The sequence below is a fragment of the Neofelis nebulosa genome, chromosome 3, assembly GCF_028018385.1.
Source record: "Neofelis nebulosa isolate mNeoNeb1 chromosome 3, mNeoNeb1.pri, whole genome shotgun sequence".
NCBI lineage: Eukaryota > Metazoa > Chordata > Mammalia > Carnivora > Felidae > Neofelis > Neofelis nebulosa.
Window position 1 is genome coordinate 149,108,092 of NC_080784.1, and position 23,202 is coordinate 149,131,293.

Below are 23,202 nucleotides of genomic sequence, written 5' to 3' on the forward strand. Positions count from 1 at the left end.
ACTTAACCTGTTTTTTTCTGCCCACCACTACCCTCTGTCCCCTCCCCCCTTCCAGTTCACTCTAAAGTCACACTGACCTCCACACTATCCCACACACTATGTGCTCTGCACCTAAGGAGCTTGTGCTAGCTGCCCCCCTCCTCTTAGAACACTGATCCACCTGATATCCACGTGGCTCCCCTCCTCACCTCCTTTCAAGTGTCTGCTCCAAGTTCATGTACATAAGAGGCTTCCCTGACCAACCTATCTCAAATAGCACTGACTATTCCATTTTTCCTTATCCCTTTAACCTTGATTTTTCTTTTTAGTACTCACCTTATCTGATCACCAGCTGTGTATTATAATAAATGTAAAATGTAGAACACAACCTCCAGGAAATCAAGGAGTTTATTTTTGTTCCTTGCTTAATTCCAAGTTTTAGAAGACTACTTGACATGTAATATGTATTCAACAGATTTTTTGCATAAAATCAGAAAGTTAGGATTGTTAGGTAGTTTTGATTATTTAAGGAAAATTAAACGTCAACTAGGACATATAATAGATATCCTGGAAGTAGTATACTCTGTAAAATTATAAAATAAGATTTTAAAGTATCCAATGTGAAACATTAGAGTCTATGCACTAAATATAGCCAATATTCATAATGTGTCAGCATGTTCAAAATCTTTTGAATAAATTTCATCTTTACAACACCCTGATCAACTCAGTACTATTATCCCCACTTTGAAAGTGAGAGAAATTATCCAAGGAAAATAAGCTAATAAGTGGCAGAATCAGAATTTTACCTAGATTAGTTAGGTTTACAAAGATAATGCTTGAAATCATGGTTTTGCCGCCTCTCATGGGACAGATATCTGAACAATCTCTCACTAACCTAAGGACAAAAGAGAAAAACAGTTCATTAGCACCTGTTTAGGGGGAATTAAGTCAAGTTCACTCTGCCTACTATGGTCATCCAGAACTGATCCAAACTCTAGTTCATACTCCATAGGACTGGCTCTGTCTTCTAACTTCCCTGTTTTCCCAGTACCATAACCTTGGAATTGCTTGATGTCCAATCCTGCATTGACTTCCTGAGTTTTGTTGTTTTCATTTTTGTTATCTATATTCAATCATGTCCATATTCTACCAATTTCAGCCCCGAAGTAAATCAGCCTTATACAGAGCATTCCACTATAGGAACCTCCTCCAATATTCCCTTTTGCCTCTCTCCTTTACCTCCTATGTGTATTTAAGCTCAAACCCTGTGAACACTATCTCTCATATCTACATTTCCATATACGGTCTTTGTCCAGGCCCTTGTTCCCCCTTTGCATGGTTATTGTAATGGCTTCCGACCAAATCCCTACCTCTTATCTCTTCCCCACTTGGTTCATATTAGAATACAATACACAACCTGACAATCTGGTAACTGGAGTCCAAAAGATGAATTACATAAAAGTCAGGATCACTACTGAGAGATTAATGAAATGATCAATTTGAGCTTGTACAGCCAGCTGGTAGGATTTCAGGGATCAGGCTATCTAATACAAATCCACCCCAATTCTAGTCTGTTTAAAGCCACCTAATGGTAAGTACAACTTCAGGCTGAAATAGGAATGAGCAAATGGTAGGCAGAATGGAACCCTCTAAAAATGTCTAGATCCTAAGGTCCAGAACCTGTGAGTAAATAGGTAGGTTACATCACAAAAGGGAATTAAGGTTGCAGATGGAAAAAAGGTTGCTAATCAGCTGACCTTCAAATAGAAAAATAATGCTGGATTACCCGGTGGGGTCAATGCAATCACAAGGTGCTTATGGTGGAAGAAAAGCAGAAGAGTCAGAGAAAGGGGTGACTAAGGAAAAAAGATGCAAAATTCTAGCTTTGAAGATGGAGAGGATGGCCTGGTCCCAAGAAATGTTTACTGCCTCTAGAAGCTGGAATAGAAAAGGAAACAGATGATCTCCTTAAACCTCCAGGAAGAACATAGTCCTATTGGCACTTTGATTTTAGCCCATAAGTTTGTGTTGATTAAACCACTAAATTTGTGGTAATTTGTTACAGTAGCAAAAGAAGTCTCATACAGTAGGTTTCTGGGCCCTGTGACGAGTTGAGACTTCCCAGAGAAAAGGAGAAGTGAGGCAAGGCATCTCACGGTTGATGAGCTACCATTTTATTTGTCAGATCCAGTGAAAGCTGGCCAGGAGATGACTGGGGTGCACATTGACTCATTTCGCTGATTTCTTAGAGTTTCTATTTTTATCTTCTTTCATATTCCTCTTACCAGAAAGTAACTTAACCCATCTCCTGCAAGGAGGACTGGAACAAATCACAGAATATCTGTATCACCAGAGTAGAGAATATCTGATAATATATACCATAATTGGATTTTGCTATGAAAAGTTGAATTTTGCTATAAAAAGTTTTTAACACATTAGGCAGGAGAGGTGTTAAGCATTTTTACATAGATTAATGTAGAAGAACCTTATGAAAAAGATACTATTGATTACCTTAAGCCCAAGATTACTCTTTCTTGAATTCCCCTACAGGAATAGATTTCAATGGATACCCCATACCTTAAAATTAAAACTTTGACTATTAAGTCTGTATTTAAGTCTCATACTTCAGTTCTCTTATTGGACTATTCATTTTCCAAGTAGGATTTATGATTTTCTAACTTAAGACAGCTCTTCAAGTTGTACCCTCCACAAAAATACTTCTCCCAATTCATTTACTCCTGTTAAAATCCTGCCTATTATTCATGATTCACTTCAGGTAATAGTTCCTTTCTTGAGGCTTTCTAAAAGCTCTCCCTTCCATTCTCAAGTTTCATAATGCTTTGTTTCAATCTCTTCTTGGGCAATGATCACTACTGGTATGACATGCTTATCTCTACCACCAGACTTCAGTTCCTTAAGTATCGGGGTCTTCTGAGTTTTGGCATAGCACCTTTTTATTCCTGTAGGCTATACAATGCATTCCAAATTTCCACATCAAGATGTAGAACATATCGCCCTCAAGTATCCCAAAAGTGGGAATATGAAACTTGCTCCCTGATCTTCACCCCTGCAAAAGCATTTGTAGATGACAAAGTACCCAACTTATAAAGGGAAGGGGCAGTGCAAGGAGATGTAGAAAGAATGCCCTCCTTTGAGACTTTGGTGAGACCACTACAGTAGACCCACAGATGTTGAATTTGAGTGAAGTCCATGAGGCCACTCTCTACCACAACTGTCGTTTCTAGAGAACTGACTCACTGACCCCATATCTCCTGTTTAATTTTCAAAATATAAAATGAAGCTTTATTTGTTCTTCTGATGGCATCCTAAGAAGGACATTTCATTTCCTCTAAATTGTTTAATCTATAGAGGTCATGTAGAGTTCTAGGTTTAGTATTAGAAGGATTGAATTTCTTTCTATGGACTCAAACCCAGAAAACTGCACACTGGCCTATAATCATTATCAATGTGAAAGACCAGATCAGTGTTTTACGATTAAAAAAAAAAAAAAACAATAGAAATGAGAACCAAAAGAGCCTGAAAAAATGAAATCAAGTTTTAATTTGCCACTGCTTCATTAACAGGGATTCTAGCAATAAATCGGTAGTTTTATCTCCAATAACTAGGGAAGCTTCCTAAACCAGTCCAGCAAGGCTCAATTTCTCAAGTAAAATCACTATTCTGAAATCAATATATAGTCTGCTTAGTTTAAATAAATGCTACAAATCATATTTCTAAGTTCACACTCACACACCTCCCCCCCCAAATATATGGACATTTTCTGACACCAATGAGTCTGTCAGTGCATGATGGAAATGAAAATGCCAAAGGAATAAAATTAAAACAATATATAATGCTCCATGGAGCTCTGAAAACCTATGATTCTCCAAAACAAAAAAGGAAAATAGCAACATTAATACGGTTTCTAGCATCCTACATAAGCATTTATTCAATTCAATGTTATTTAGGGTACAGCCATTGCTCCTGGTATATAAATGGCTTTTATAGGGGACCGAATTTGTTTTAGAGAAATACTGTAGCAGTAGTTCAAGCATTCAAAATATATTTTTTAGCAAAGTTTGTACCAGGACAGTAGTACCTTATGGTCTATTTTCAACTAGATTGAAAATTCCATGAGGGCAGAAGGAGTATTTTGCTCTCCATTGTATATTCACTACTGAATCCAACCACCTAGTACAGAGTAGGTCTTTAAAACATATCTGTTTCATTTATTAATACTATTAGCTCTGTTGAGAGAGAGGAGGTACATAAAGCAATACCAATTTCCTAAAAATAAATCAAGTTTTCAAAAGTCTAGATAGAATTAGACACAACTTACCAGAATATTTCACAATATAGAAAGAAATGGGACAGGCTATTGCAAAAAGCAAAAATTCCATTAATTTGTAAACATTTAGTGCTTAGGGGTCACTTGATGTCAAAGTGATTTCACCAGAGTCACTGAGATTATGCCAATATTTACTGGGGCTGTATCAAAGTCCAGATTGCCTTCTTTATAACCACATGGAACATTCAAGAACAGACTGTGTCATTTATCATTCATTCTAGATAGTATTTAATTACATGAATCAAAGTGGGTTCAACTGGTATGAAAACATTTAGCAGTACTCCCTGGAGTAAGGAATCAATTTGTAATAATCATATTGCAAATTAACTTCAGTATTTGTTTTTTCAACCATTAGGTAATGATTAACATCTGCTTAGGCGTATAAAATATAGGTATTCTCTGGATAAATAAGTGAACAATTTTTTTTTTAATCAGAAACGTATTTTGAGTAGTCTATCTGTAAGATACATGGTACAACAGCTTCCTCTACAGGTTATTTGAGAGCTTTTTACCCTTAATTCTAAACTTTCTCAGTTGACTCCTTTGAGCTGCCTTCCTTGCTTCTATCAAGCCCAAGGTTGAATTTCTAGAAAAAATGGTTCCAAAACCATTTTAAAGCTTATGTAGTTGATCTAATTTCCCTCCTTTCTGCATCGTTATTTTGAATTTTTTTTTAATTTTTAAGTTTTATTCAAATCCAAGTCACTTAACATATAGTGTAGCATTGGTTTCACGAGAATTTAGTGATTCATCACTTGCATATAACACCCAGTGTTCATCCCAACAAGTGTCCTCCTTAATGCCCATTGCCGATTTAGCCCATCCCCCACCCAACACTCCTCCAGCAACCTCAGTTTGTTCTCTGTATTTAAGAGTCTCTTATGGTTTGCCTCCCTTTTATTTTTCCTTCCCTTATGCTCATCTGTTTTGTTTCTTAAATTCCTCCTATGAGTGAAATCATATGATATTTATCTTTATTTCACTTAGTACCTAACACCTGTGGATTCTCATGCATTTCGGTACAAACACCAGTTGATTTAATTAAAGCTACTTAACAGGGGCTAATCTGTAGTGTCTGCTTATATCACATGTACTCACATTCTCATAATGCACTGAGTGAAACTTTTTTGGATGAAGTGAGAAATCTGAATCTGGAAGGCCAGAAAAAATATTTCTTTAAATGTTCATCAGAGGTATGCCCTTTGAATATAGGCTCTCACTTTGCATGTTATTGAGTGTTCAGCAATATCAACAAAAATTGACTTCTGTATTTTTATAGGGAACATTATACAAAATTAGCTCTTATGCATTAAACAGAAAAGTTCTTATTGGAGTTATTTTTTGTGGTTAAAAACACGGTAAGTTCTGGGGAGCAGGGGGAAGATTCCATTTAATTTCTTAATATTTCTAAAAGGAATTGTTTTATAATCCCTTGTATGTGATCTTATAGATACGAGGATATAATCTTGTACTAAATTTAGGAATTTAATACATATGGTTATTTAAATTCCATTTGATTATTTCCAGGAAAAACTCACCTCCTCAAAAAGGTATTCATCATTTCAGTTATTAGTCATGGCTATAATAAAGTTCTCACACATTGAACTAAAATCTACCACCAGTTTTTCTTAGCTCTACCTTAGGAACAACATAAAAGCCTGGACATCCTACCTTAGGAACAACATAAAACAACTGTGGACATCCTAATGTTATATCCTTCATTATAGGAGGGCAGCTGTCCCCTAGATTCTTTCCCCCATGCCCTAGTGGTCAGTCTCATTGAATATCATTAATGATTAATGGAAGCTTTCAGCCCTTTGAAACGGTGACAATATCTGACCTTGCAAACTTGTCAATACATTTCAGAAAATGTACTAGATGTGAAGGTTCTCAGCTGTAACAAGTTCACTACAAGTGGCTTTTTGTACTCCATTGACTGTTAACTTTATCAATCCTACTATCTTGTCCTGGTTTCCAAGAGGATGTGAGATGTGAACATGTAGTTTCTTTCCCACTCTGATTTTGATGGTATTTGTAATAAGGGAGCGACTCAAAGTACTGCTTAGGAATGTCTCTGTCCCCCAGTTCTGACTCTTCCCACTGCAGTAATATACTTTGAACAGTCCACCTGAAAGATATAGGGGGCAACAGCTTCTTCTGCAGGAGGTATTTGCCATTAAATCTAAAATCCTAAAGAGAACTTGTCAAAAGAAAAAATTTTCTCTAGTCTATATCCATGCACCACCACCTCCATAGCAAACCATAGAAGACCAATTTCTACCCTGGCCTCCTTATGTTCGTGCTTTCAAAGCCCTAACTGAGAGGCAAGGGCATGTGGGAGGGTAAATGCATGACAGAAGTTGCCATTGTATCACCTGAGATGGTTTTCTCAATATTTACAGTCCAGGAGAAGTTGCTAACCCTTAACACACTTAGAAACTCGGCAGTTTATATACTTCCTACATTTCTTTCCAAAAGATGTATCATTAAATGTTGAAGGTTTCCTAGACTTACTTGCATAAATGAGTCAGGGAAGGACACCATGGACCACTTCCACACATCTACCCTATTGTGTTATGTAGTAGGGATGTTGAGCAAGTGGGTCTTAATCTATAAAGAACTCTTCTCCTGTGGGAACGAGCTCTTCCCAGCCACTTGAATGGACCTGAGAGTGGGTTCATTTGATTTTTCTGTTCCCTTGAAGAGGTCCCTCTGATCCTTTTGAACCTCAAAACAACTACCTCATAAAAGTCATGGGAAAGGCTGGTTTGTTTAATGGTCAAATATTTGTAAGTTCTTTTGAAGTTGAAACTACTCCCCCCCCCCAGATCAGGACTGTTTCAGTCCTTTTGCCCATGGTGGCAACAAGAGACATGTACAGTTTCTTCTCTGCTTGTTCTCTTCTCCTTCATGCTCACTCAACTGCTTTTACCTCTTCCAAGGTTAACAGAAAAGGGACAAGCTAGCAGGAGAAGCAAGCAGCAGGAACATTAATTCAATGGACAGTTTTGTGAGCTAGTGTTTCCACTAGTTATGGGAAATATTCAAAGTTGACACTTTATGGGTTCGTTGGAAATCTCTTTCCCAAAATTTCTTGAATCTCTGACATCCAGCTGGCACCTTAAAACTTCCCCTTGGGCCTCTGACTTTCAAGTTATCAGACTTCACACAGAGATGTCCCACTGTTGGCAGCACACTGCCCTCTAGACAGGCCACCCCTTCCTCCCCCCCAAATTAAGACAACTCCAGGTCAGATTGCTCTCCTGCTTGATCTATATAAGGTCCACAGACCACAACACAGCTTCCCACTCAAAGCCCTCACCTTTGCTGCCCCAGGCCACTTCACTAGCCCCTCCCACCCTCTAATATTCTCTAGTCTGAATCAGACACCTGCCATTGTACCCCAAACCCCAGGAGTCACCTAACAAGGTCTGAGTGTTTTCCTTTAAACCTCTCTCAGTGCTTGAAGCAAGGGAAGTGCTTTCCACCATTTCTCCAAACCCACCTCACAGGCTAATCTTTTTTTTTGGGGGGGGGGGGGGGAAGAAAATTGCCAAATTTCCATTTTCCTCCCTAAGCTGAATTCCTAGCCTTCCCTGATAGAATTTGAAGTGGGTAATGGAGTTATGGTGGCAACACCAAGCCACAAATCTCCTTTAAAGTCCTGCATTAGAGGGGCTAGCTCTTCACTAAGTGTGTATGGGCATATACTCGCCATTTATGTTTTGTTCCTGTTTCTTTCAAGACCGTAGTGAAATGGAGACAAATAAGGATTAAAAGTTACATTTTTAGCATTATTATAAAGAAGTGACTTAAGAGACCGCCCTATCAGTAAGTTCTGACATTTGACTTCTCTGCTTTCAGTATTAGGGCATTTGTTCTGCTGTTCATTACAATGCATAGCAGGCCATAAAATTGATCTGTAGGAACCCAGCTAGAAAGGCACCCCAAAATGAAATTGTATATAGATATAGAGAAAATGCTACCTTCACCATAGATGCATCATGTGGAAGACCTATACCTATAACGTTACATTCATTAGAAAGGAAAAGATACCAATTTTTCTATTTCTGGTTCCTAGGCCGAGATTATGAGAAGGATAAAGTTTGCAAGGAACTTGCCAATCTAGGAAAAGATGACTTCACATCTTTGTAAGTACGAGGTATTCACTCACTCTCTTGGTTACTTGACCTTGAATGAAACCACATGTGAGAGAACTTCAATTCAGCAGGGAGGGCTGAACCACTCTCTGCACATTGTGAGAACCCAAGACCAATGTGGGCACAGGTGTTAGGCCAGTGGAGGACATCCAAAGAATCCAGTTGGATTATTGTTACTAGAGTCTAAGAATTTGTTAGCAGTAAGGTTATTAATAGAGTTAAGAGAACAAGCACAGTTTAAGATAAAATAAAATGCAAAGAGTATATACAAGGGCTGTGGCAAACAAAAACAAGACATAGAACAGGATTACTGGGGAGGCTTGAGAAAGGAAAGAATAGAAGACTTCTTGGATAAAACCCCCAAATCCAACTTCCATTTTACAAGGAACATTTGCCTAGAACAAAAACTATTTTTTAAAAGTGAACCTCAGGTTCTTTTCACTAATCAATGTATGCAATATTCTGGTTAAAGACTGAACAAATTTCATGTTTTAATGTGTACAAATGTGAAGTTTCTTAAAATTCTAAATATATCAGCCTACTGTTTTCCTCAGATCAATGGTCTCATACAGCAGAAAGTTTCCCAGTAGCACATTTGAACAGATCAGTCACCTTGTGAATGAAGTTGTCTCCTTGACAGAAGCCTGCTGTGCTGAAGGGGCTGACCCGGACTGCTATGACCTCAGGGTAGGTTCATGTGGCTGCCCATGTCCTTACGGAGTCACAGAAAGAAGCCAAGATAGGCCTTTATGCTGTATCTTGGGGAAATCTTAGACATCAACTCCACCTACTCCAAGTTTGAGAGAATTACCCCCAGCCCAGACCTATTCTAGTATAATGAATCAGTTTTGCCCATTAGTCCTACAAGGTTCAGATGAAAAGACTGGGATATCTATTAGTTCATGAACCCCTTGAAATAATGCATTCTGTGTACCTTAAAAGCCTACCCATACTTATACATTTATCATGTTAAGACAGGTACAACTGTCCCAGAATAGTTTAGTGTTGGCCTCAAGTTATTTTGGGTTTCAAAAATTGCCTTATATACACACACTAGGTTCTGGGTTTTCTCCCTTTAAGTATAAATGCAGAAGTTAAAATGCTGAACTGACAGGATTCGAAATGTAGACAGGACCTGAAAAAGGTAAAACTACAGGTGTTTCTAGCAATTTACTAACACAGTTATCAGGCTTCATGCAAAGGACATTTAGATGCATCTTGATAGAGGCTTCTACTGACCAAGCTCTCTTTGTTCAAGCCTGCAGAAATCATGCTCCAAAGATCTGATTTGAATATATCCTACACAGGGGTGCCTGGGAGGCGCAGATGGTTCGTGGTTTCTAGCCCCACATTGGGCTCTATGCTGACAGCTCAGAGCCTGGAGCCTACTTAAGATTCTGGGTCTCTCCTTCGCTCTCCTCTCCCCCACTCATGCTCTGCCTCTCTCCGTCTCTTTCAAAAGTAAACAAACATGAAAAAAAATTTTTTTTAATCCTACACAATGATTAGTCTTACCTATTAATTGCTTCATTGGGCCCTTGTATATGTTCTAAGAATTTTAAACCACTTTTCCCCCCACCATCAATTCCATAAATACCTATCATTTCAACCAGACCTTCTATACCACTGTAAAATAAACTACCAACCATGATCAATAACAGAATGAGTTTTTATCTTATTTACATTTTATTTCATGCATTAGTTAACTGACCCCTTGACCTGAGATAAGCCCCAGGATTATAGAGACAGATCACATGAAACAGAGATGGCATTGCCTTCGTCAGGGGTGGGAAGCATTTTTAAAACCATGTTGATACTTTCTTTACAAACTTTTTTTTTTCTTCTTTCCAAAAAAAAAAAAAAAAAAAAGGACAATTGCCAGGGAAAGAAATGGAAAGGAAAAAAAAAATTCACCAACAAGAGATAAGGATGAAAAGAGTTTCTAAGAATTCCTAAGTTCTGAGAGTCTGAGGAGGAGATGAGGAGGAGAGGTTTACTTTTGGCTTATGTAATTAATTCATCATGTTGCTTTCCTTCATTTACAGGAAATGATCTTTAGAAGTTTTTAAAAAGATGACCAACATGAATTAAGTGTAGGGATGTCTAGGCAGTTTTCCCTAGTAAATCCCCAGAAAGTTTTTCCCATGGGGACTCTATTTTACATTTATTCCAAGTATCAAATTCTTTCCAAAAAGAACATTTTGCTGCTGCAATTGGTTTAGTGGTGCCCTTACTATGGGCTTAGTCTGCCCACGTTATCAGTGCACAGTGTTGAGGCAGTAAATTAAGTTGCACCAGTGGTGCTCAATCTGTACTGCACAGGAGAATAAATATTGGGGCTTTAGGAAACAGATCCTCAGGCTGCCTCTTTGAATTAACGAATCAGTTTCTGCCTTGTAAAACCCAGGCATCTGGGCTCTGATCCTGATGCAAAAGCAGGCTCCAGCACCAGCAGGTAAGAGAATGCAAACAAATGCAGAAGACTAAAACAGTCAAGAAGAGTCTGCTCATTTAATAGAAGGATGTGACCCTTCTCCCTGGGGTATTTGCAGCCGAAAGCAGGTGGGAGATCATAGCAGAATCACCAGCGAAGTTTTTCAAATGACCTCACTTACCCCAGAGATATGTTAATATTTACGTATAGAAACATTGCGCTAAAAACAAACAAAAAAAAAAAAAAACAAAGACAAAAAAACCCACCTCTAACAGCTGCAAACACAGTCCACTTGTTAATGAAGGTTCTATTTTCATTAATGAGTAATTAACATAAGACACTGTATTTGCCTGTAACTATGTAAATTGTCATGTTGATAAGTCACCAGTAGAGTTTTTGGCATGGACAGTTTGTTACCGATGAGAATTTTTAGATTTAAAGACTAATATGTCATACTCCATGGAGAATTACAAGCCTCGAAACTTCCATATAGAAATTGATTTGTTTTTCTTTTCTCATTCTAGACCTCAGCATTGTCTGCTAAGTCCTGTGAAACTGACTCTCCATTCCCAGTGCACCCGGGAACTGCTGAGTGCTGTACCAAAGAGGGCCTTGAACAGAAACTCTGTATGGCTGCCCTGAAGCACCAGCCACAAGAATTTCCTACCTACGTAGAGCCATCAAATGATGAAATCTGTGAGGCATTCAGGAAAGATCCCAAAGACTTTGCTGAGCAGTAAGCTGCTTTCATAAGTAAAACTTCAGGGCATAAAATCATCAGAAGTGTGTCAAATCTAACCCCCTAGTCTATATAAACGCCTCTTCTACAGCAACCAGGAAATTTCCATTAAGAACTTGACTCTTCCCTAAGACTTCTCATTTCAGTCAGTGCTGATTATTATAAATGCCTTTCTCAGACAGAGATAAAGTCAACTTTCTAAAACTTCCAAACTTAGTTCTATCACCTGAAGCAGAATCACTTGGATCCCCTGTCTATGTGACATTTTCAAATATTGGACAGCTACCGTGATTCCCCTTATGCTAGGGATCCTTGCATACTCAATCAGATAGATTTTTTTCTTTCCATTCATGTTAATTTTTGTGATCTTCCAAGACTAATAGAAGAATCAATATATCATCTGGCTCCTCATGAATGTTAATCAAGGAGATCATCAAATTACATGTTCACTTATGTGGTAGAACACATCATGTTCGCAACTGTTTCTAGGGATATGAGAATAAAAAAACATGCTTTTCTGAAAATTAAACATTTAAAGTGTACACAGCTATACAATTATATTTAGGATAATGGCAAAATACATGTCCAAGAGTCAAATGCAACATGGCTCAGATTGGCCTTAGAATTGAAATTAAGGTCATGATTTTATAAAAATTGGTTGGCTTTCTCATCCCTGTAAATAATCAGGATTTTGCCCAAGATTTCAGAGTCTCATATAGACCCTTATGGCTTATACTCCTAACAATTAAAAAACATTTCAAGAAATAAGCCCACAAATAGCAATTGTGGAGAATAAGTCAACTGGGATAGATGATGAAAGGTAAAGATGTTTCATTTTAGTTTGTTCAATATTAATAAGCAACTGTCATGGGCCATGCACTTAGTAGACACTAAACGATAAAGAGACAAATGGCCCCTCCTCTCAATCCACTTTGAAATTTAAGAAACTACTAAAAATACTGATTAAAAGGGACTAGTATCCTATCTCTAAGTCCTTAGTGAGCCTTAGATATTGAAATTGAACTAATGTAACACATCCTTTTTCCAGCAAACTAATGAAAAAGTAGATTCTGCTTCCCACAAATGTTGACCAATACTATTTTCCCCTCCCACAGATTTATGTATGAATATTCCATTAATTATGGACAAGCTCCTCTACCACTCTTAGTCGGTTATACTAAGAGTTATCTCTCTATGGTAGGGTCCTGCTGTACCTCACCAAGCCCAACAGTATGCTTTTTGAAAGAGGTAGGTATCATTTTATTATGTAGTTATGTTCTATTTTTTTCCTCTATTAATGTCATTCAGTTTAAGTAATAGTAGTTCAGATTCTGGAAGGAGAAACTTTCTAAAATGGCTCCTTTGCATTTCATTCATTGGAAAAAATATAACCACCTCTAGGAAAGAAATATCAGTAAGTTCCTTTGGTCAGAATTCAGTTTTATAGTCATATAAGATAGTAGTTTCTTTTTTCCATTTCTGCAAACTGCTTTCAATGGATCTTGACCATCTAATAAGGTTCTCTGACTTATTTCCTAGAGACTCCAGATGAAACATTTATCACTTCTCACCACTATGTCAAACAGAGTCTGTTCACAATACGCTGCTTATGGGAAGGAGAAATCAAGGCTCAGGTAAAGATTAAGCACTAACAGTATGTTTAGCTGTTTGTGTCTACACGATCTAGAATATTAGAATTCTCGGAGAAAATATTTGTGATAGAATATATAGACTATAGTCTTATGTTCCTGTAATTCTCAAAAATATAGTCCGGTTCTTTTTCTCTACATGAAATATGAATCAAGAACAAGTATACCATTGTCAAATATGACATTTACTTTTAATGAACCTTTTCCATATACTTATGGGAAAACTGGTAGACCACTAGAAATGGTTTCTTCAGTATTCATATTAGCATATATTACAAACACAAAAACTTTTTACTCATCACCTGTTATTTCCTTGACCTATTTTTTTCTTGGGATGAGACTTCCTGAACTCTTATTATATGAAGCTTTGTGCTATATATCCTGCATATCTCTTAAGTTTAATGAATATATTCTAATTAGCTACTTTATTTATAACCTTCACTTTGATTTTTGTGTGGCTACTGTTAACCTAGAAACTGTCAGAATTAAAATATAGTGTTAACACTTTTCTTATCTCCCCAGACTTCTAGACTTTGCAGGTTTATCTTTTCAGTATTCACAGTCTATAATTCACAAGACTTTTTTCTCTAATGGTAATGAAAAAGCCTATTTTGTGTTGGCATCAGATCCTAAGGTTCTCTAATGGTAATAGGAACTACTTTCAGGAGTCCTTTAAAAAGAATCTTCCAATAGAAATACTCAAATACTAAATGGCATTTTCTCTAGACCTTCCCTTTAGTTTTCCTTTTGCATTAAGGTAATATATTTAGGAAGTAGAACATAAGGATTTATAATATAAAACCACCTATAATATATATTATATATATATAATATATATGTATTAGATCTTAATCATTACTTTATACTTGCATTTGTGTCTAGGAATTTATCCCACAGAAATAGCATTGAACATGAACAAAGATTTAGTAGATATGTTGCTGCAACATTTCTTTTTAAATATGAATAGATTAGAAACTTCCAAAATTTCCCTAAAATAGAGAATACTTATATCAATTGTGATATATCCATAGGAGAATGCCATAGTTTGGATTAAATATCTTATTACAATATAATTAAAACAAACTATAGATTACTAGTAAAAGATATTGAAGATACAAATAGAAAGATATTCCATGATCATTAATGTAAGAATATGGTTAAAATGCTCATACTATTCAAAACAATCTACAGATATAATGCAATCCCTATCGATACCCCAGTGACATTTTTGACAGCAGCAGAAAAAAAAAAAAGGCATCCTAAAATTCATAATTCATATAGAATGCCAAGGGACTCTATACAGGCCTAACAATCTTAAAGAAAAACAAAGTTGGAGGCCTCACACTTTATAATTTCAAAACACACTAATAGCAATAATGATCAGGATGCTATGGTACTGGCATAAATACATATATATAAATGTATAAATATATAAATTTATAAATGTATAAATTTATATATATGTAGGTAGATCAATGGAACAGATCCAAATTGGCCAAATTGTTTTCAACAAAGGTGCTGGGACTACACAATGGGGAAAGGATGCTCTCAAATAGTGCTGAAAATATTGGATATCCACATGCTAAGGAATTAAATTGAACTCTTACAACAGATTTGAATATTCAAGATGGATTAAACATAAGGCCTAAGACTATAAAACTCTTAGAAGACAAAAGGAAAAGCTTCAGAACACTGAATTTGACAAGGATTTTTTGGAAATGACCAAGAATAGACAACAAAAGCAAAAATAGATAAATGGAACTACATCAAACTTAAGCTTCTGTTTAAGGAACTTCCATAACTCGACAATAACAAAGTATTCAATTCTGTCTAATCAAGTTATTTAAACAGTTCTCCAAGAGATATAGAAATGGCCAACAAGCACATGAAGAGATTTTCAATATCACTAATCAGAAGAGAAATGCAAACCAAAACCACAATAAGAGGTCATCTCATACCCTTTAGGATGGCCACTTTCTAAATGAGTGTTGGCAAGAATGTGGAGAAATTGAAATCCTTGTGCACTATTAATGGGAATGCAAAATGGTGTAGCCATTATGAAATACAATATGGAGTTCTCAAAAATTTTAAATTAGAGTCGTATGATCTAGCAATCCCACTTTCGCATTCAAAGTAGAATGTCAAGGAGATATTTGCACACCCACGTTCATTGCAGTATTCACAATTGCCAAGAGGTAGAAGAAACCTAAATATCTTATGCTAAGCAAAATAAGCAGTCACAAAAGGACAAATACTGTGTGATTCCACTTTGTAGTATCTAAAGCAGTGAAAAATCATAGAAACAAAAGGAAAAATGTGGTTGCCACAAGATTGGCATGGAGGCAATTTTCAATGGGTACAGAGCTTCAATTTAGCAAGGTGAAAAGATTCTGAAGTCTGCTGTATTTACAGATATTTACTTACAGTAAATATACTTAACATTACTGAATTATATGCTCAAATAGTTAAGATGCAAATGCTATTATGTGTTTTTGCCAAAATTTTAAAAGAATACTTGTAAATCAGGAATGTTTTCTGTATCATTAAGTGAAAAAGGCAAATATATAAATAGTGTAGCAGAGCAGAATCCTTTATGAAATACTTGGTAAACCTGATGAAATGCTTCAGGGTTATATACCAAAATACCAGCATTTGTTAATTCTGTGATCTAGGGCTATAAGTCTTCATATTCCTTTTATCTGTAGTTTCTAAGAGAATTTATAAACCATCTTTAGAAGTACGAGGGGCCACAAAAATAGGCTATTGGTCTTATGAATAGGGACTTAGTGCTTTATTGCTGTCGTAGATCTAACATTTTAAAGGCGTGCTTCGAGTAGGTGGATGGGACAAGAAGAAAAGCTGTGTATCAGTACTAAAAATACAAAATGATTTATTTAGGATGACTGAATTTTGAGTAGCGGCTCTAGCACATAGGAAGCATTGCATAGCAGATGTGTTCCACGCAGCTATCAAGGACAAAGGGTTGAAACTATGGTAATTTTCCTCCAGACTGTATGGTCATAGGGAAAAAGAGAACAGAATATGGGTAACCTAACAATCCATTTTTAACCATTTAGCCATCTCGTAAAATTAGCCCAGAAAGTGCCTACTGCTGATCTGGAGGATGTTTTGCCACTAGCTGAAGAGATCACCACAATCCTCTCCAAGTGCTGTGAGTCTACCTCTGAGGACTGTATGGCCAAGGAGGTAAGAGAATCATCATCATGTACCATGTACTGTGTGGCAGGCACTCTAAATTGCTGGTTACATACATCAACTCAGTGAATCCTCATGAAATTTAAGTGTGTCATTAACTCCGTTTTACAGATGAGTAATGATTAACAGGGATGAATAACTTGAAGTCTTGCAAATAGTAAATGGCAAAGTCCACACACAAGGACAAGATTATCTAATTCCTAAGAATTCCTTACTCTTCCTGCACAACCCAATGCAGTTTAATTATCATTAAACTTCACTTATTTAACTTAATTTTAATGTCTTAAATAATATTTAGACTTGAGTTCCTCAATACACTAGCCACATAAGAAAAAACACTTTTTTAACAAAGTTTACTTAATCTATATACCCAACATGGGGCTCCAACTCATGACCCTGAGATCAAGAGCCACATACTCTACTGAGCCAACCAGGCACCCTACTAGCCACATTTTAAATGTACAATAGCATAAGACAGCATAGATACAGATCATTTCATCAAAGTTCTACTGAACAATACTGCAACAATTATTATTCAAAGCTGCTCATGTTTATACCTGTTATAACTTGATGGTCAATTTTTTTCATCATTTTTCATTTACATAATCCTTTAGATAGGAATTTGAACTGGTGCTTTAGATAAGGGTTACTCCAAGTCTGGACAGCTTTAGAAATAATAGTGGGGAAAAAAACAGATGATAACAACCTAAGAAAACAGGTCTCCATTAATAGGTGTTTTTCTATAACCTGACTTATAACTTTTCATCTATACCACGCCAAGGTTTGTAAGCCTACATAAGACTTCCTCTTTTTTTTTTTTTTTAATATTTGTTTTTGAAAGAGAGACAGACAGAGCATAAGCAGGAGAGGGGCAGAGAAAGAGGGAGATCTAGAATCTGATGCAGGCTCCAGGCTCTGAGCTATCAGCACCGAGCCCAACACAGGACTTGAACTTGTGAACTGCGAGATCATGACCTGAACCAAAGTCCGACTGAGCCACCCAGGCACCCAAGCCTTCCTTGTTTTTAATTAGGCCAACCAAGAAACTAACAATGCACAAACTCACAATTGCTTTTGCAGCTGCCTGAATACACAGTAAAGATCTGTGACAACTTAGCCACAAAGAATTCTAAGTTTAAGGACTGTTGTCAAGAAAAAACGCCCATGGACGTTTTCATGTGCGCTTACTTCATGCCTGCTGCCCCAACACCAGAGCTGCCAGCTGTTGAGCTGCCCACAGGTCAAGACGTATGTGATAAAGGAAACACCAAAGCCATAGATCAGTGAGTTAACTGGAGTAACTTTCTTTGACAGTATGGATATTCACTAGCATTAAATGACAAAGAAATTAAATGGAAGAAAGGGTAAACCTTTATCTGTTTTGATCCAACAAAAACTAAAAATACACCCTTGCTGCATATACCCTAAGTTGCATAAGCTACAAGTATATGCATATTCATTGCATAGAAATATTTCACAAATAGGTTGTATTAACAGGTCAGAAAGTTATCAGTATTAGAGAGCAGAATGGAGACTAACTTTAGGCTGGAAGTCTGTATTTGTCCAAGTACGATTTTTATAAATGCATAGATAACAATGGAATAAAACAATGGAAGAATTTATAGAAATCTGTTTTCATAGAAAAGCCAATTAAGTCTTTTACTTGATGCTTTATGTGAGATTCATGGTGTTATAGTTGCACAAAAGCTAGTTGCACGTTATTTTGAAATAGGTTTATATAGAACATATACATATGCATATATAGTACACACAGCTTTAATTCATTATGAACTAGTCAGAATAGTTACAAAGCAACTGCTAATAATTTGCATTTCAATGAGAATATTAATCCAAAATCTGTCAATTTGGAGTCACATTTACTTAAATCTTTTATTTTTAGTTAAGATGCAGAAGTCAGGTGATCTGCCTTTTTATAATACAGAGAACATTTACACAAATCTACACATGTTAAAGAGCATTCTCTCCTCTCTCATGCCAGATATATATTTGAACTAAGTAGGAGAACTCCTCTTCCAGAAGTATTCCTCAGTAAAATCCTTGAGCCAACCCTGAAAAGCCTTGCTGAATGTTGTGAATCTGAGGACTCTGCTGCCTGCATTAATACACAGGTACTATATGCTCTATTTTCTTCAGCAACCTTGGTTTCAGTCAAGAGTTGGAAAACTGTAGCTCATGGGCCAAATCTGACCCCATATCTGTGTTCACATGACCCATGAGCCAAGAATGGTCTTCTAATTTTTTTAATTTTATGACACATTAAAATGTGAAACTCAAAAGTCAGGATTCATAGTGTTTCATTAGAACACAGCCTCACTCCTTGTTTACATAGTTTATAGCTGCTTTTGTGTCCTATTGGCAGAGTTGAACAATTATAAAAGAGACTATATGGTTTACAAAACCTAAAATATCTACTATCTGGTTTTATGTAGAAAATGTTTGCCAATGTCTGGTGTAGATAATAAACACACATAATAACACATTACACGGAATTCTGATTAATGCCTCATAGAACAGTGCTTCAAGACAAATAATTTTGTTATGTAATTGTTTTCTTACAGGGCCCTCAACTGAAAAAGGAATTATCTTCTTTCATCGACAAGGGACAAAAACTATGTGCAGATTATTCAGAAAACACTTTCACAGAGTTTAAGAAGAAGTAAGGAAATTTTCGGTTTCCTCCACACTTATCAAAAATATTAGCATGGTATTATGATTTGAAAGTATAGTTGAAGACTTGAGACTTTAAAAAGTAGAATCTGATATTTATATGGAGTTCTATCTAAATGGAGTTCTTTTTGGAGGGGAAAAATGGTCATGTGTATCAGGTGAGATATCAATTAGAACACAGCCACAAAAGTATACTTATAAGACCTATAGGAACTTCATAAAAAAAACAAAAACAGATTAGCCCACAGTTCATCAACATTCTTGCCCTAAAGCCACATGTAGATATTGCTATCAGTAACTGAGGAACTGTAAAACTACTGAAGTTATCTAACTTCATGGCAGATGGTCTGACAAACAACCCAAACTTTCAATCTAGTGTAGTACCACCCATGACCAGCATGTATTCTCTATAAATTGAAGATACAAACGTTAATTAATCATCAATAATGTTGTACAATAGTCAGTAGTCCTATTTCTCAAGAACGGCCATAAAAGTGAAAGAAATTTTGCTGGGTTCCTAAAGACCCATTGCATTCCTAGTTTCATTAAGTAGATTGCTCACATCCATTTCAAATCATCTTGCTCAACATAGGCCTAAAGCAAGCACAAATAGAACTCCACAAAAAGACCAAAGAATCCCCAAAAGTAGGACCCCAATGAAGTCTACTTTAGCAAAGTTCTAAAATGAAAAACTGTGAAAGCCTGAAGTTCAAAATATTTCCCAATTATAAAAAAATAGTATAGAATAACATTAAACAGATAATCCAAGTTTTGTACTCCAGGGTCGCATGGGACAATTACTGATATTTTTAACATACTGAGATTATAGAAATTATCAATATAGTGGAATTGACATGTAGGGTTATAAAATCACAAGACAGACTACAGAGTCTAGGTATTTGAAACACTGCACCAGGGTACACACACACACACACACACACACACACACACTTTCTCCATCCTCTGAGGTCCTCCTGGTCTGACTTGCCTCCCCTTCCAGCTGGGACCAACTCATTTCAGTAATGCTTTTATAAGCAAACCAGCCCCCCTCATCCTCTTGTGCTTTCCCAGGATCCACCTTACCCCAACTAGATAAATTCGGGTTTCTACTACCTCCCATTGCCCACAACTGGGCTGGCAAACAGTTCCTGGAGAAGGTCGGAAAACCAGACTGAATTGCCCATTATAACAATAGAGAGATACCAAGATTATAGACCATTCAAATTGGGAGAGAATCTAGAGAACTCAAGTCCTAGCACCATCTTGAAAGTGAGGTGGAGACATAATGGATAGTAGAGCTAAAAACAAGAGCCTGTTTCTGACCTTCTTTGTGTTTTCCAACATAGCCAGTTGGAAAGTAGGCACGCTGAGGGGGAAGTTGTATAAAGTGAGTAAAGAGAAAAAAGATTAAGGTGGCATAAAGTCCTGACAGGGAAAGGCTTTTTAAGGAACTTGAAATATAGTACAGGAGAGAAGATAGAACGTCAGCAAGAATAGGAGAGGAAGTCTTCTATGTTGATATAATGGAGCAAATGAAGGGGGAAGCCTGGAGTTCAAATCTAGCAGCAATTTGTAAATTTACTTTTAGGATCCGAGAAGAGCTGGAGATTTCATTTTCTAACCTCAAATTGAGTCGCTAAGAATCACTCCACAGACCCATAATTTAAGAACAACTATTTCCATCTTTGTATTGTAAAATACCAGAAGTGGGTTATCATTTTGTATGAGAAAGGTTTATAAAATACAAGTATGGAAACCTTACATAAATATGGTTTTTCAGACTAGCAGAACGATTAAGAGCAAAATTGCCTGACGTCAGTGCCCTGGAACTCCAAGGGCTGATTGACAAGCGTTCAGACTTTGCCTCCAAGTGCTGTTCCATAAACTCACCTCCTCTCTACTGTGATTTAGAGGTAAGAAAATTTAACCCCCTCCTTATCATCCAACAGCATTTTAAGAACTTGTGTACTCAGATTTACTCATTCCTTTGTTATTGAAATGCCCGTCTGTGGCAGAGTTTTCCTGATACTTTCATTGTAAAGACAAAAGTTGTTTCCTGGTTATGCCAATTTAAAAGCAAATGGGGCAGTTAAACTTTTTTAACAAAAGGTTTATGAATACAACAAAGTACAGGGCAGGGTTTTTCCCAGCTGTAGGTGGTAACATATTAACAGCTTTTTTAATGTTTATTTTGGGGGGGGGGGGGTGTGCTGGTGATACAACAGCTGCATTAGGTTGCCTTAGCCCAGGAAAATAAAGTTACCTTACCTAGGAGTTGTTATCAGCAGATTTTGCTCTGAGAGTCTCATTCAATTTTAAGAAATATTTTTCTTTTACATTCTGTCAAAAAATAGCAATTCTACAACCCTTTCCTAGTCCCTCTTATCTGCTTATCCAATTACACTTTCCTTTTTGACATCATCCAAGACAAACTGAACTGCACACAACACAGGCTTCCTTCAAGTCTCTTTTCATTTGACTTGCTTTTCCATTACTTTCTGTAACATATTGCCATTTAAAACCTTTGTATTTTCAATTACAATGATGAAAAGGCAGGTTCGTAACTATTTTCTTGCTTTATAACCAGTAAGTGTGGAGCAGTGCTGCTGAGCAACCAGTCTTTCAGTAATTGCTAGCAAAGAGGGAGATAAATGGAGTTGAGGCACTTGCGCATATTTGATGGTCTGGAGCACTCAGATGAGACCTCTGCTATTTGTATGAGCCTTTTAGATGGTCTTTCCACACTCATCTCACAGCTGGGTAACCAAGCTGCCTCTACTTTCTGACTTCAGCTTACAACAGCATGTGCTTTGATTCTCAATGCTTGGTATGCATATTTGTCCTGTGACTCTGTAATATTTGGGGTATAATTTATTAAATCCCCTTGTCCTGTATTTGACAAATTTTTTCCTGAAAATTAATGCCTATCTACTACACTGACTCCAAAGTCATTTACATCCAGGGATCTGCCTCTATCTGCCATTCTAAATATACTTGGCACAGCCACTAGAAGAATGGCCAAGGGGCTTCTGAACCAGACTAAATTAACATTAGGAGTTGACCTGTCCCTAGCCCTCACCCTGATCTTGAAATGACCAGCAAATAGCCACCAGTGTAATTTTCTTTTAGCTTCACCATGGTACCCTCAGAACTAGTTCTATTATATTATTATTATTATTATCCCATAGAAGCTCATTAGCTGCAGAAACGGTTGTAAAATTAGACTAATTTTTTTCCTCTCCACCCATCATTCAGTCCAGGCACTACCATGGATTCTTCTGAGAACTCATTACTATGCTCCTCTAAGATCCCAACAGAGTGCTAGGGGCATTAAATATGGTTTCAGAAAGTTTCAGAAAGTCTCTGTTACATGCTGGAGTTGGTCATTACAATTTTGACAACAAAGACAACCGCAAATGGCCAAGTGGGAGCCAGGCAAGGAGGAGACAGACTCTCTCTTCCCCCTTTCTTTCGCCCATACTACAGGGGTGACTGGCACATCCATTACAGCTTATCCTAGCTCTTAGAAGTAGCTTTTATGATCCTCAACATCATAGCTAGAATTTATTAAGCCATTATTAAATGTGAAGGATAATAGCCTTACGTGCATGTATTTATAAAATAATCTAAAACCTTTCTAACTGAAAGGTACTATTTTTAATTTCCCTTTTACAGATGGGTCTAAGGAAATATGCAAAGATTACCAGATGTTAGGAAAATCATGTTTATTCCTTTGCAGTCCATTACTCTCACTCCAGGCATGGTCATAGACTTCAGCCCCAACTTAGCTAATAATGATAAAAATCAAAGTATAGATACCAAAAGACTTAATTATTTACTGAAATCCAAAATTATTTCTGAAGTTGAACAAAAATTGTGCTGGGCCAGCTTTGTCCATCTGAATGCCACCCATCCCACTACCTTGCTCTTCTTCCATTAGTTATACTTATTTTGCTTCAACAATCCTTTTTTACTGGCTTCAGCCAATT

At 36.8% G+C, this 23,202-nt stretch overlaps 1 protein-coding gene across 1 annotated transcript in view; it reads left to right on the plus strand.

Moving 5' to 3' along the window:
- The window catches only part of GC (GC vitamin D binding protein), a 31,280-nt gene that overhangs the window by 4,121 nt on the left and 3,957 nt on the right, over nt 1-23,202 (plus strand). Inside the window, exons 2-11 of the mRNA XM_058722323.1 lie at nt 8,409-8,478; nt 9,042-9,174; nt 11,446-11,657; nt 12,776-12,908; nt 13,200-13,294; nt 16,387-16,516; nt 17,606-17,808; nt 18,525-18,654; nt 19,105-19,202; nt 20,994-21,126. Of these exons, the coding sequence (XP_058578306.1) occupies nt 8,409-8,478; nt 9,042-9,174; nt 11,446-11,657; nt 12,776-12,908; nt 13,200-13,294; nt 16,387-16,516; nt 17,606-17,808; nt 18,525-18,654; nt 19,105-19,202; nt 20,994-21,126 (1,337 nt within the window). The remainder of the gene's footprint in view (nt 1-8,408; nt 8,479-9,041; nt 9,175-11,445; nt 11,658-12,775; nt 12,909-13,199; nt 13,295-16,386; nt 16,517-17,605; nt 17,809-18,524; nt 18,655-19,104; nt 19,203-20,993; nt 21,127-23,202) is intronic.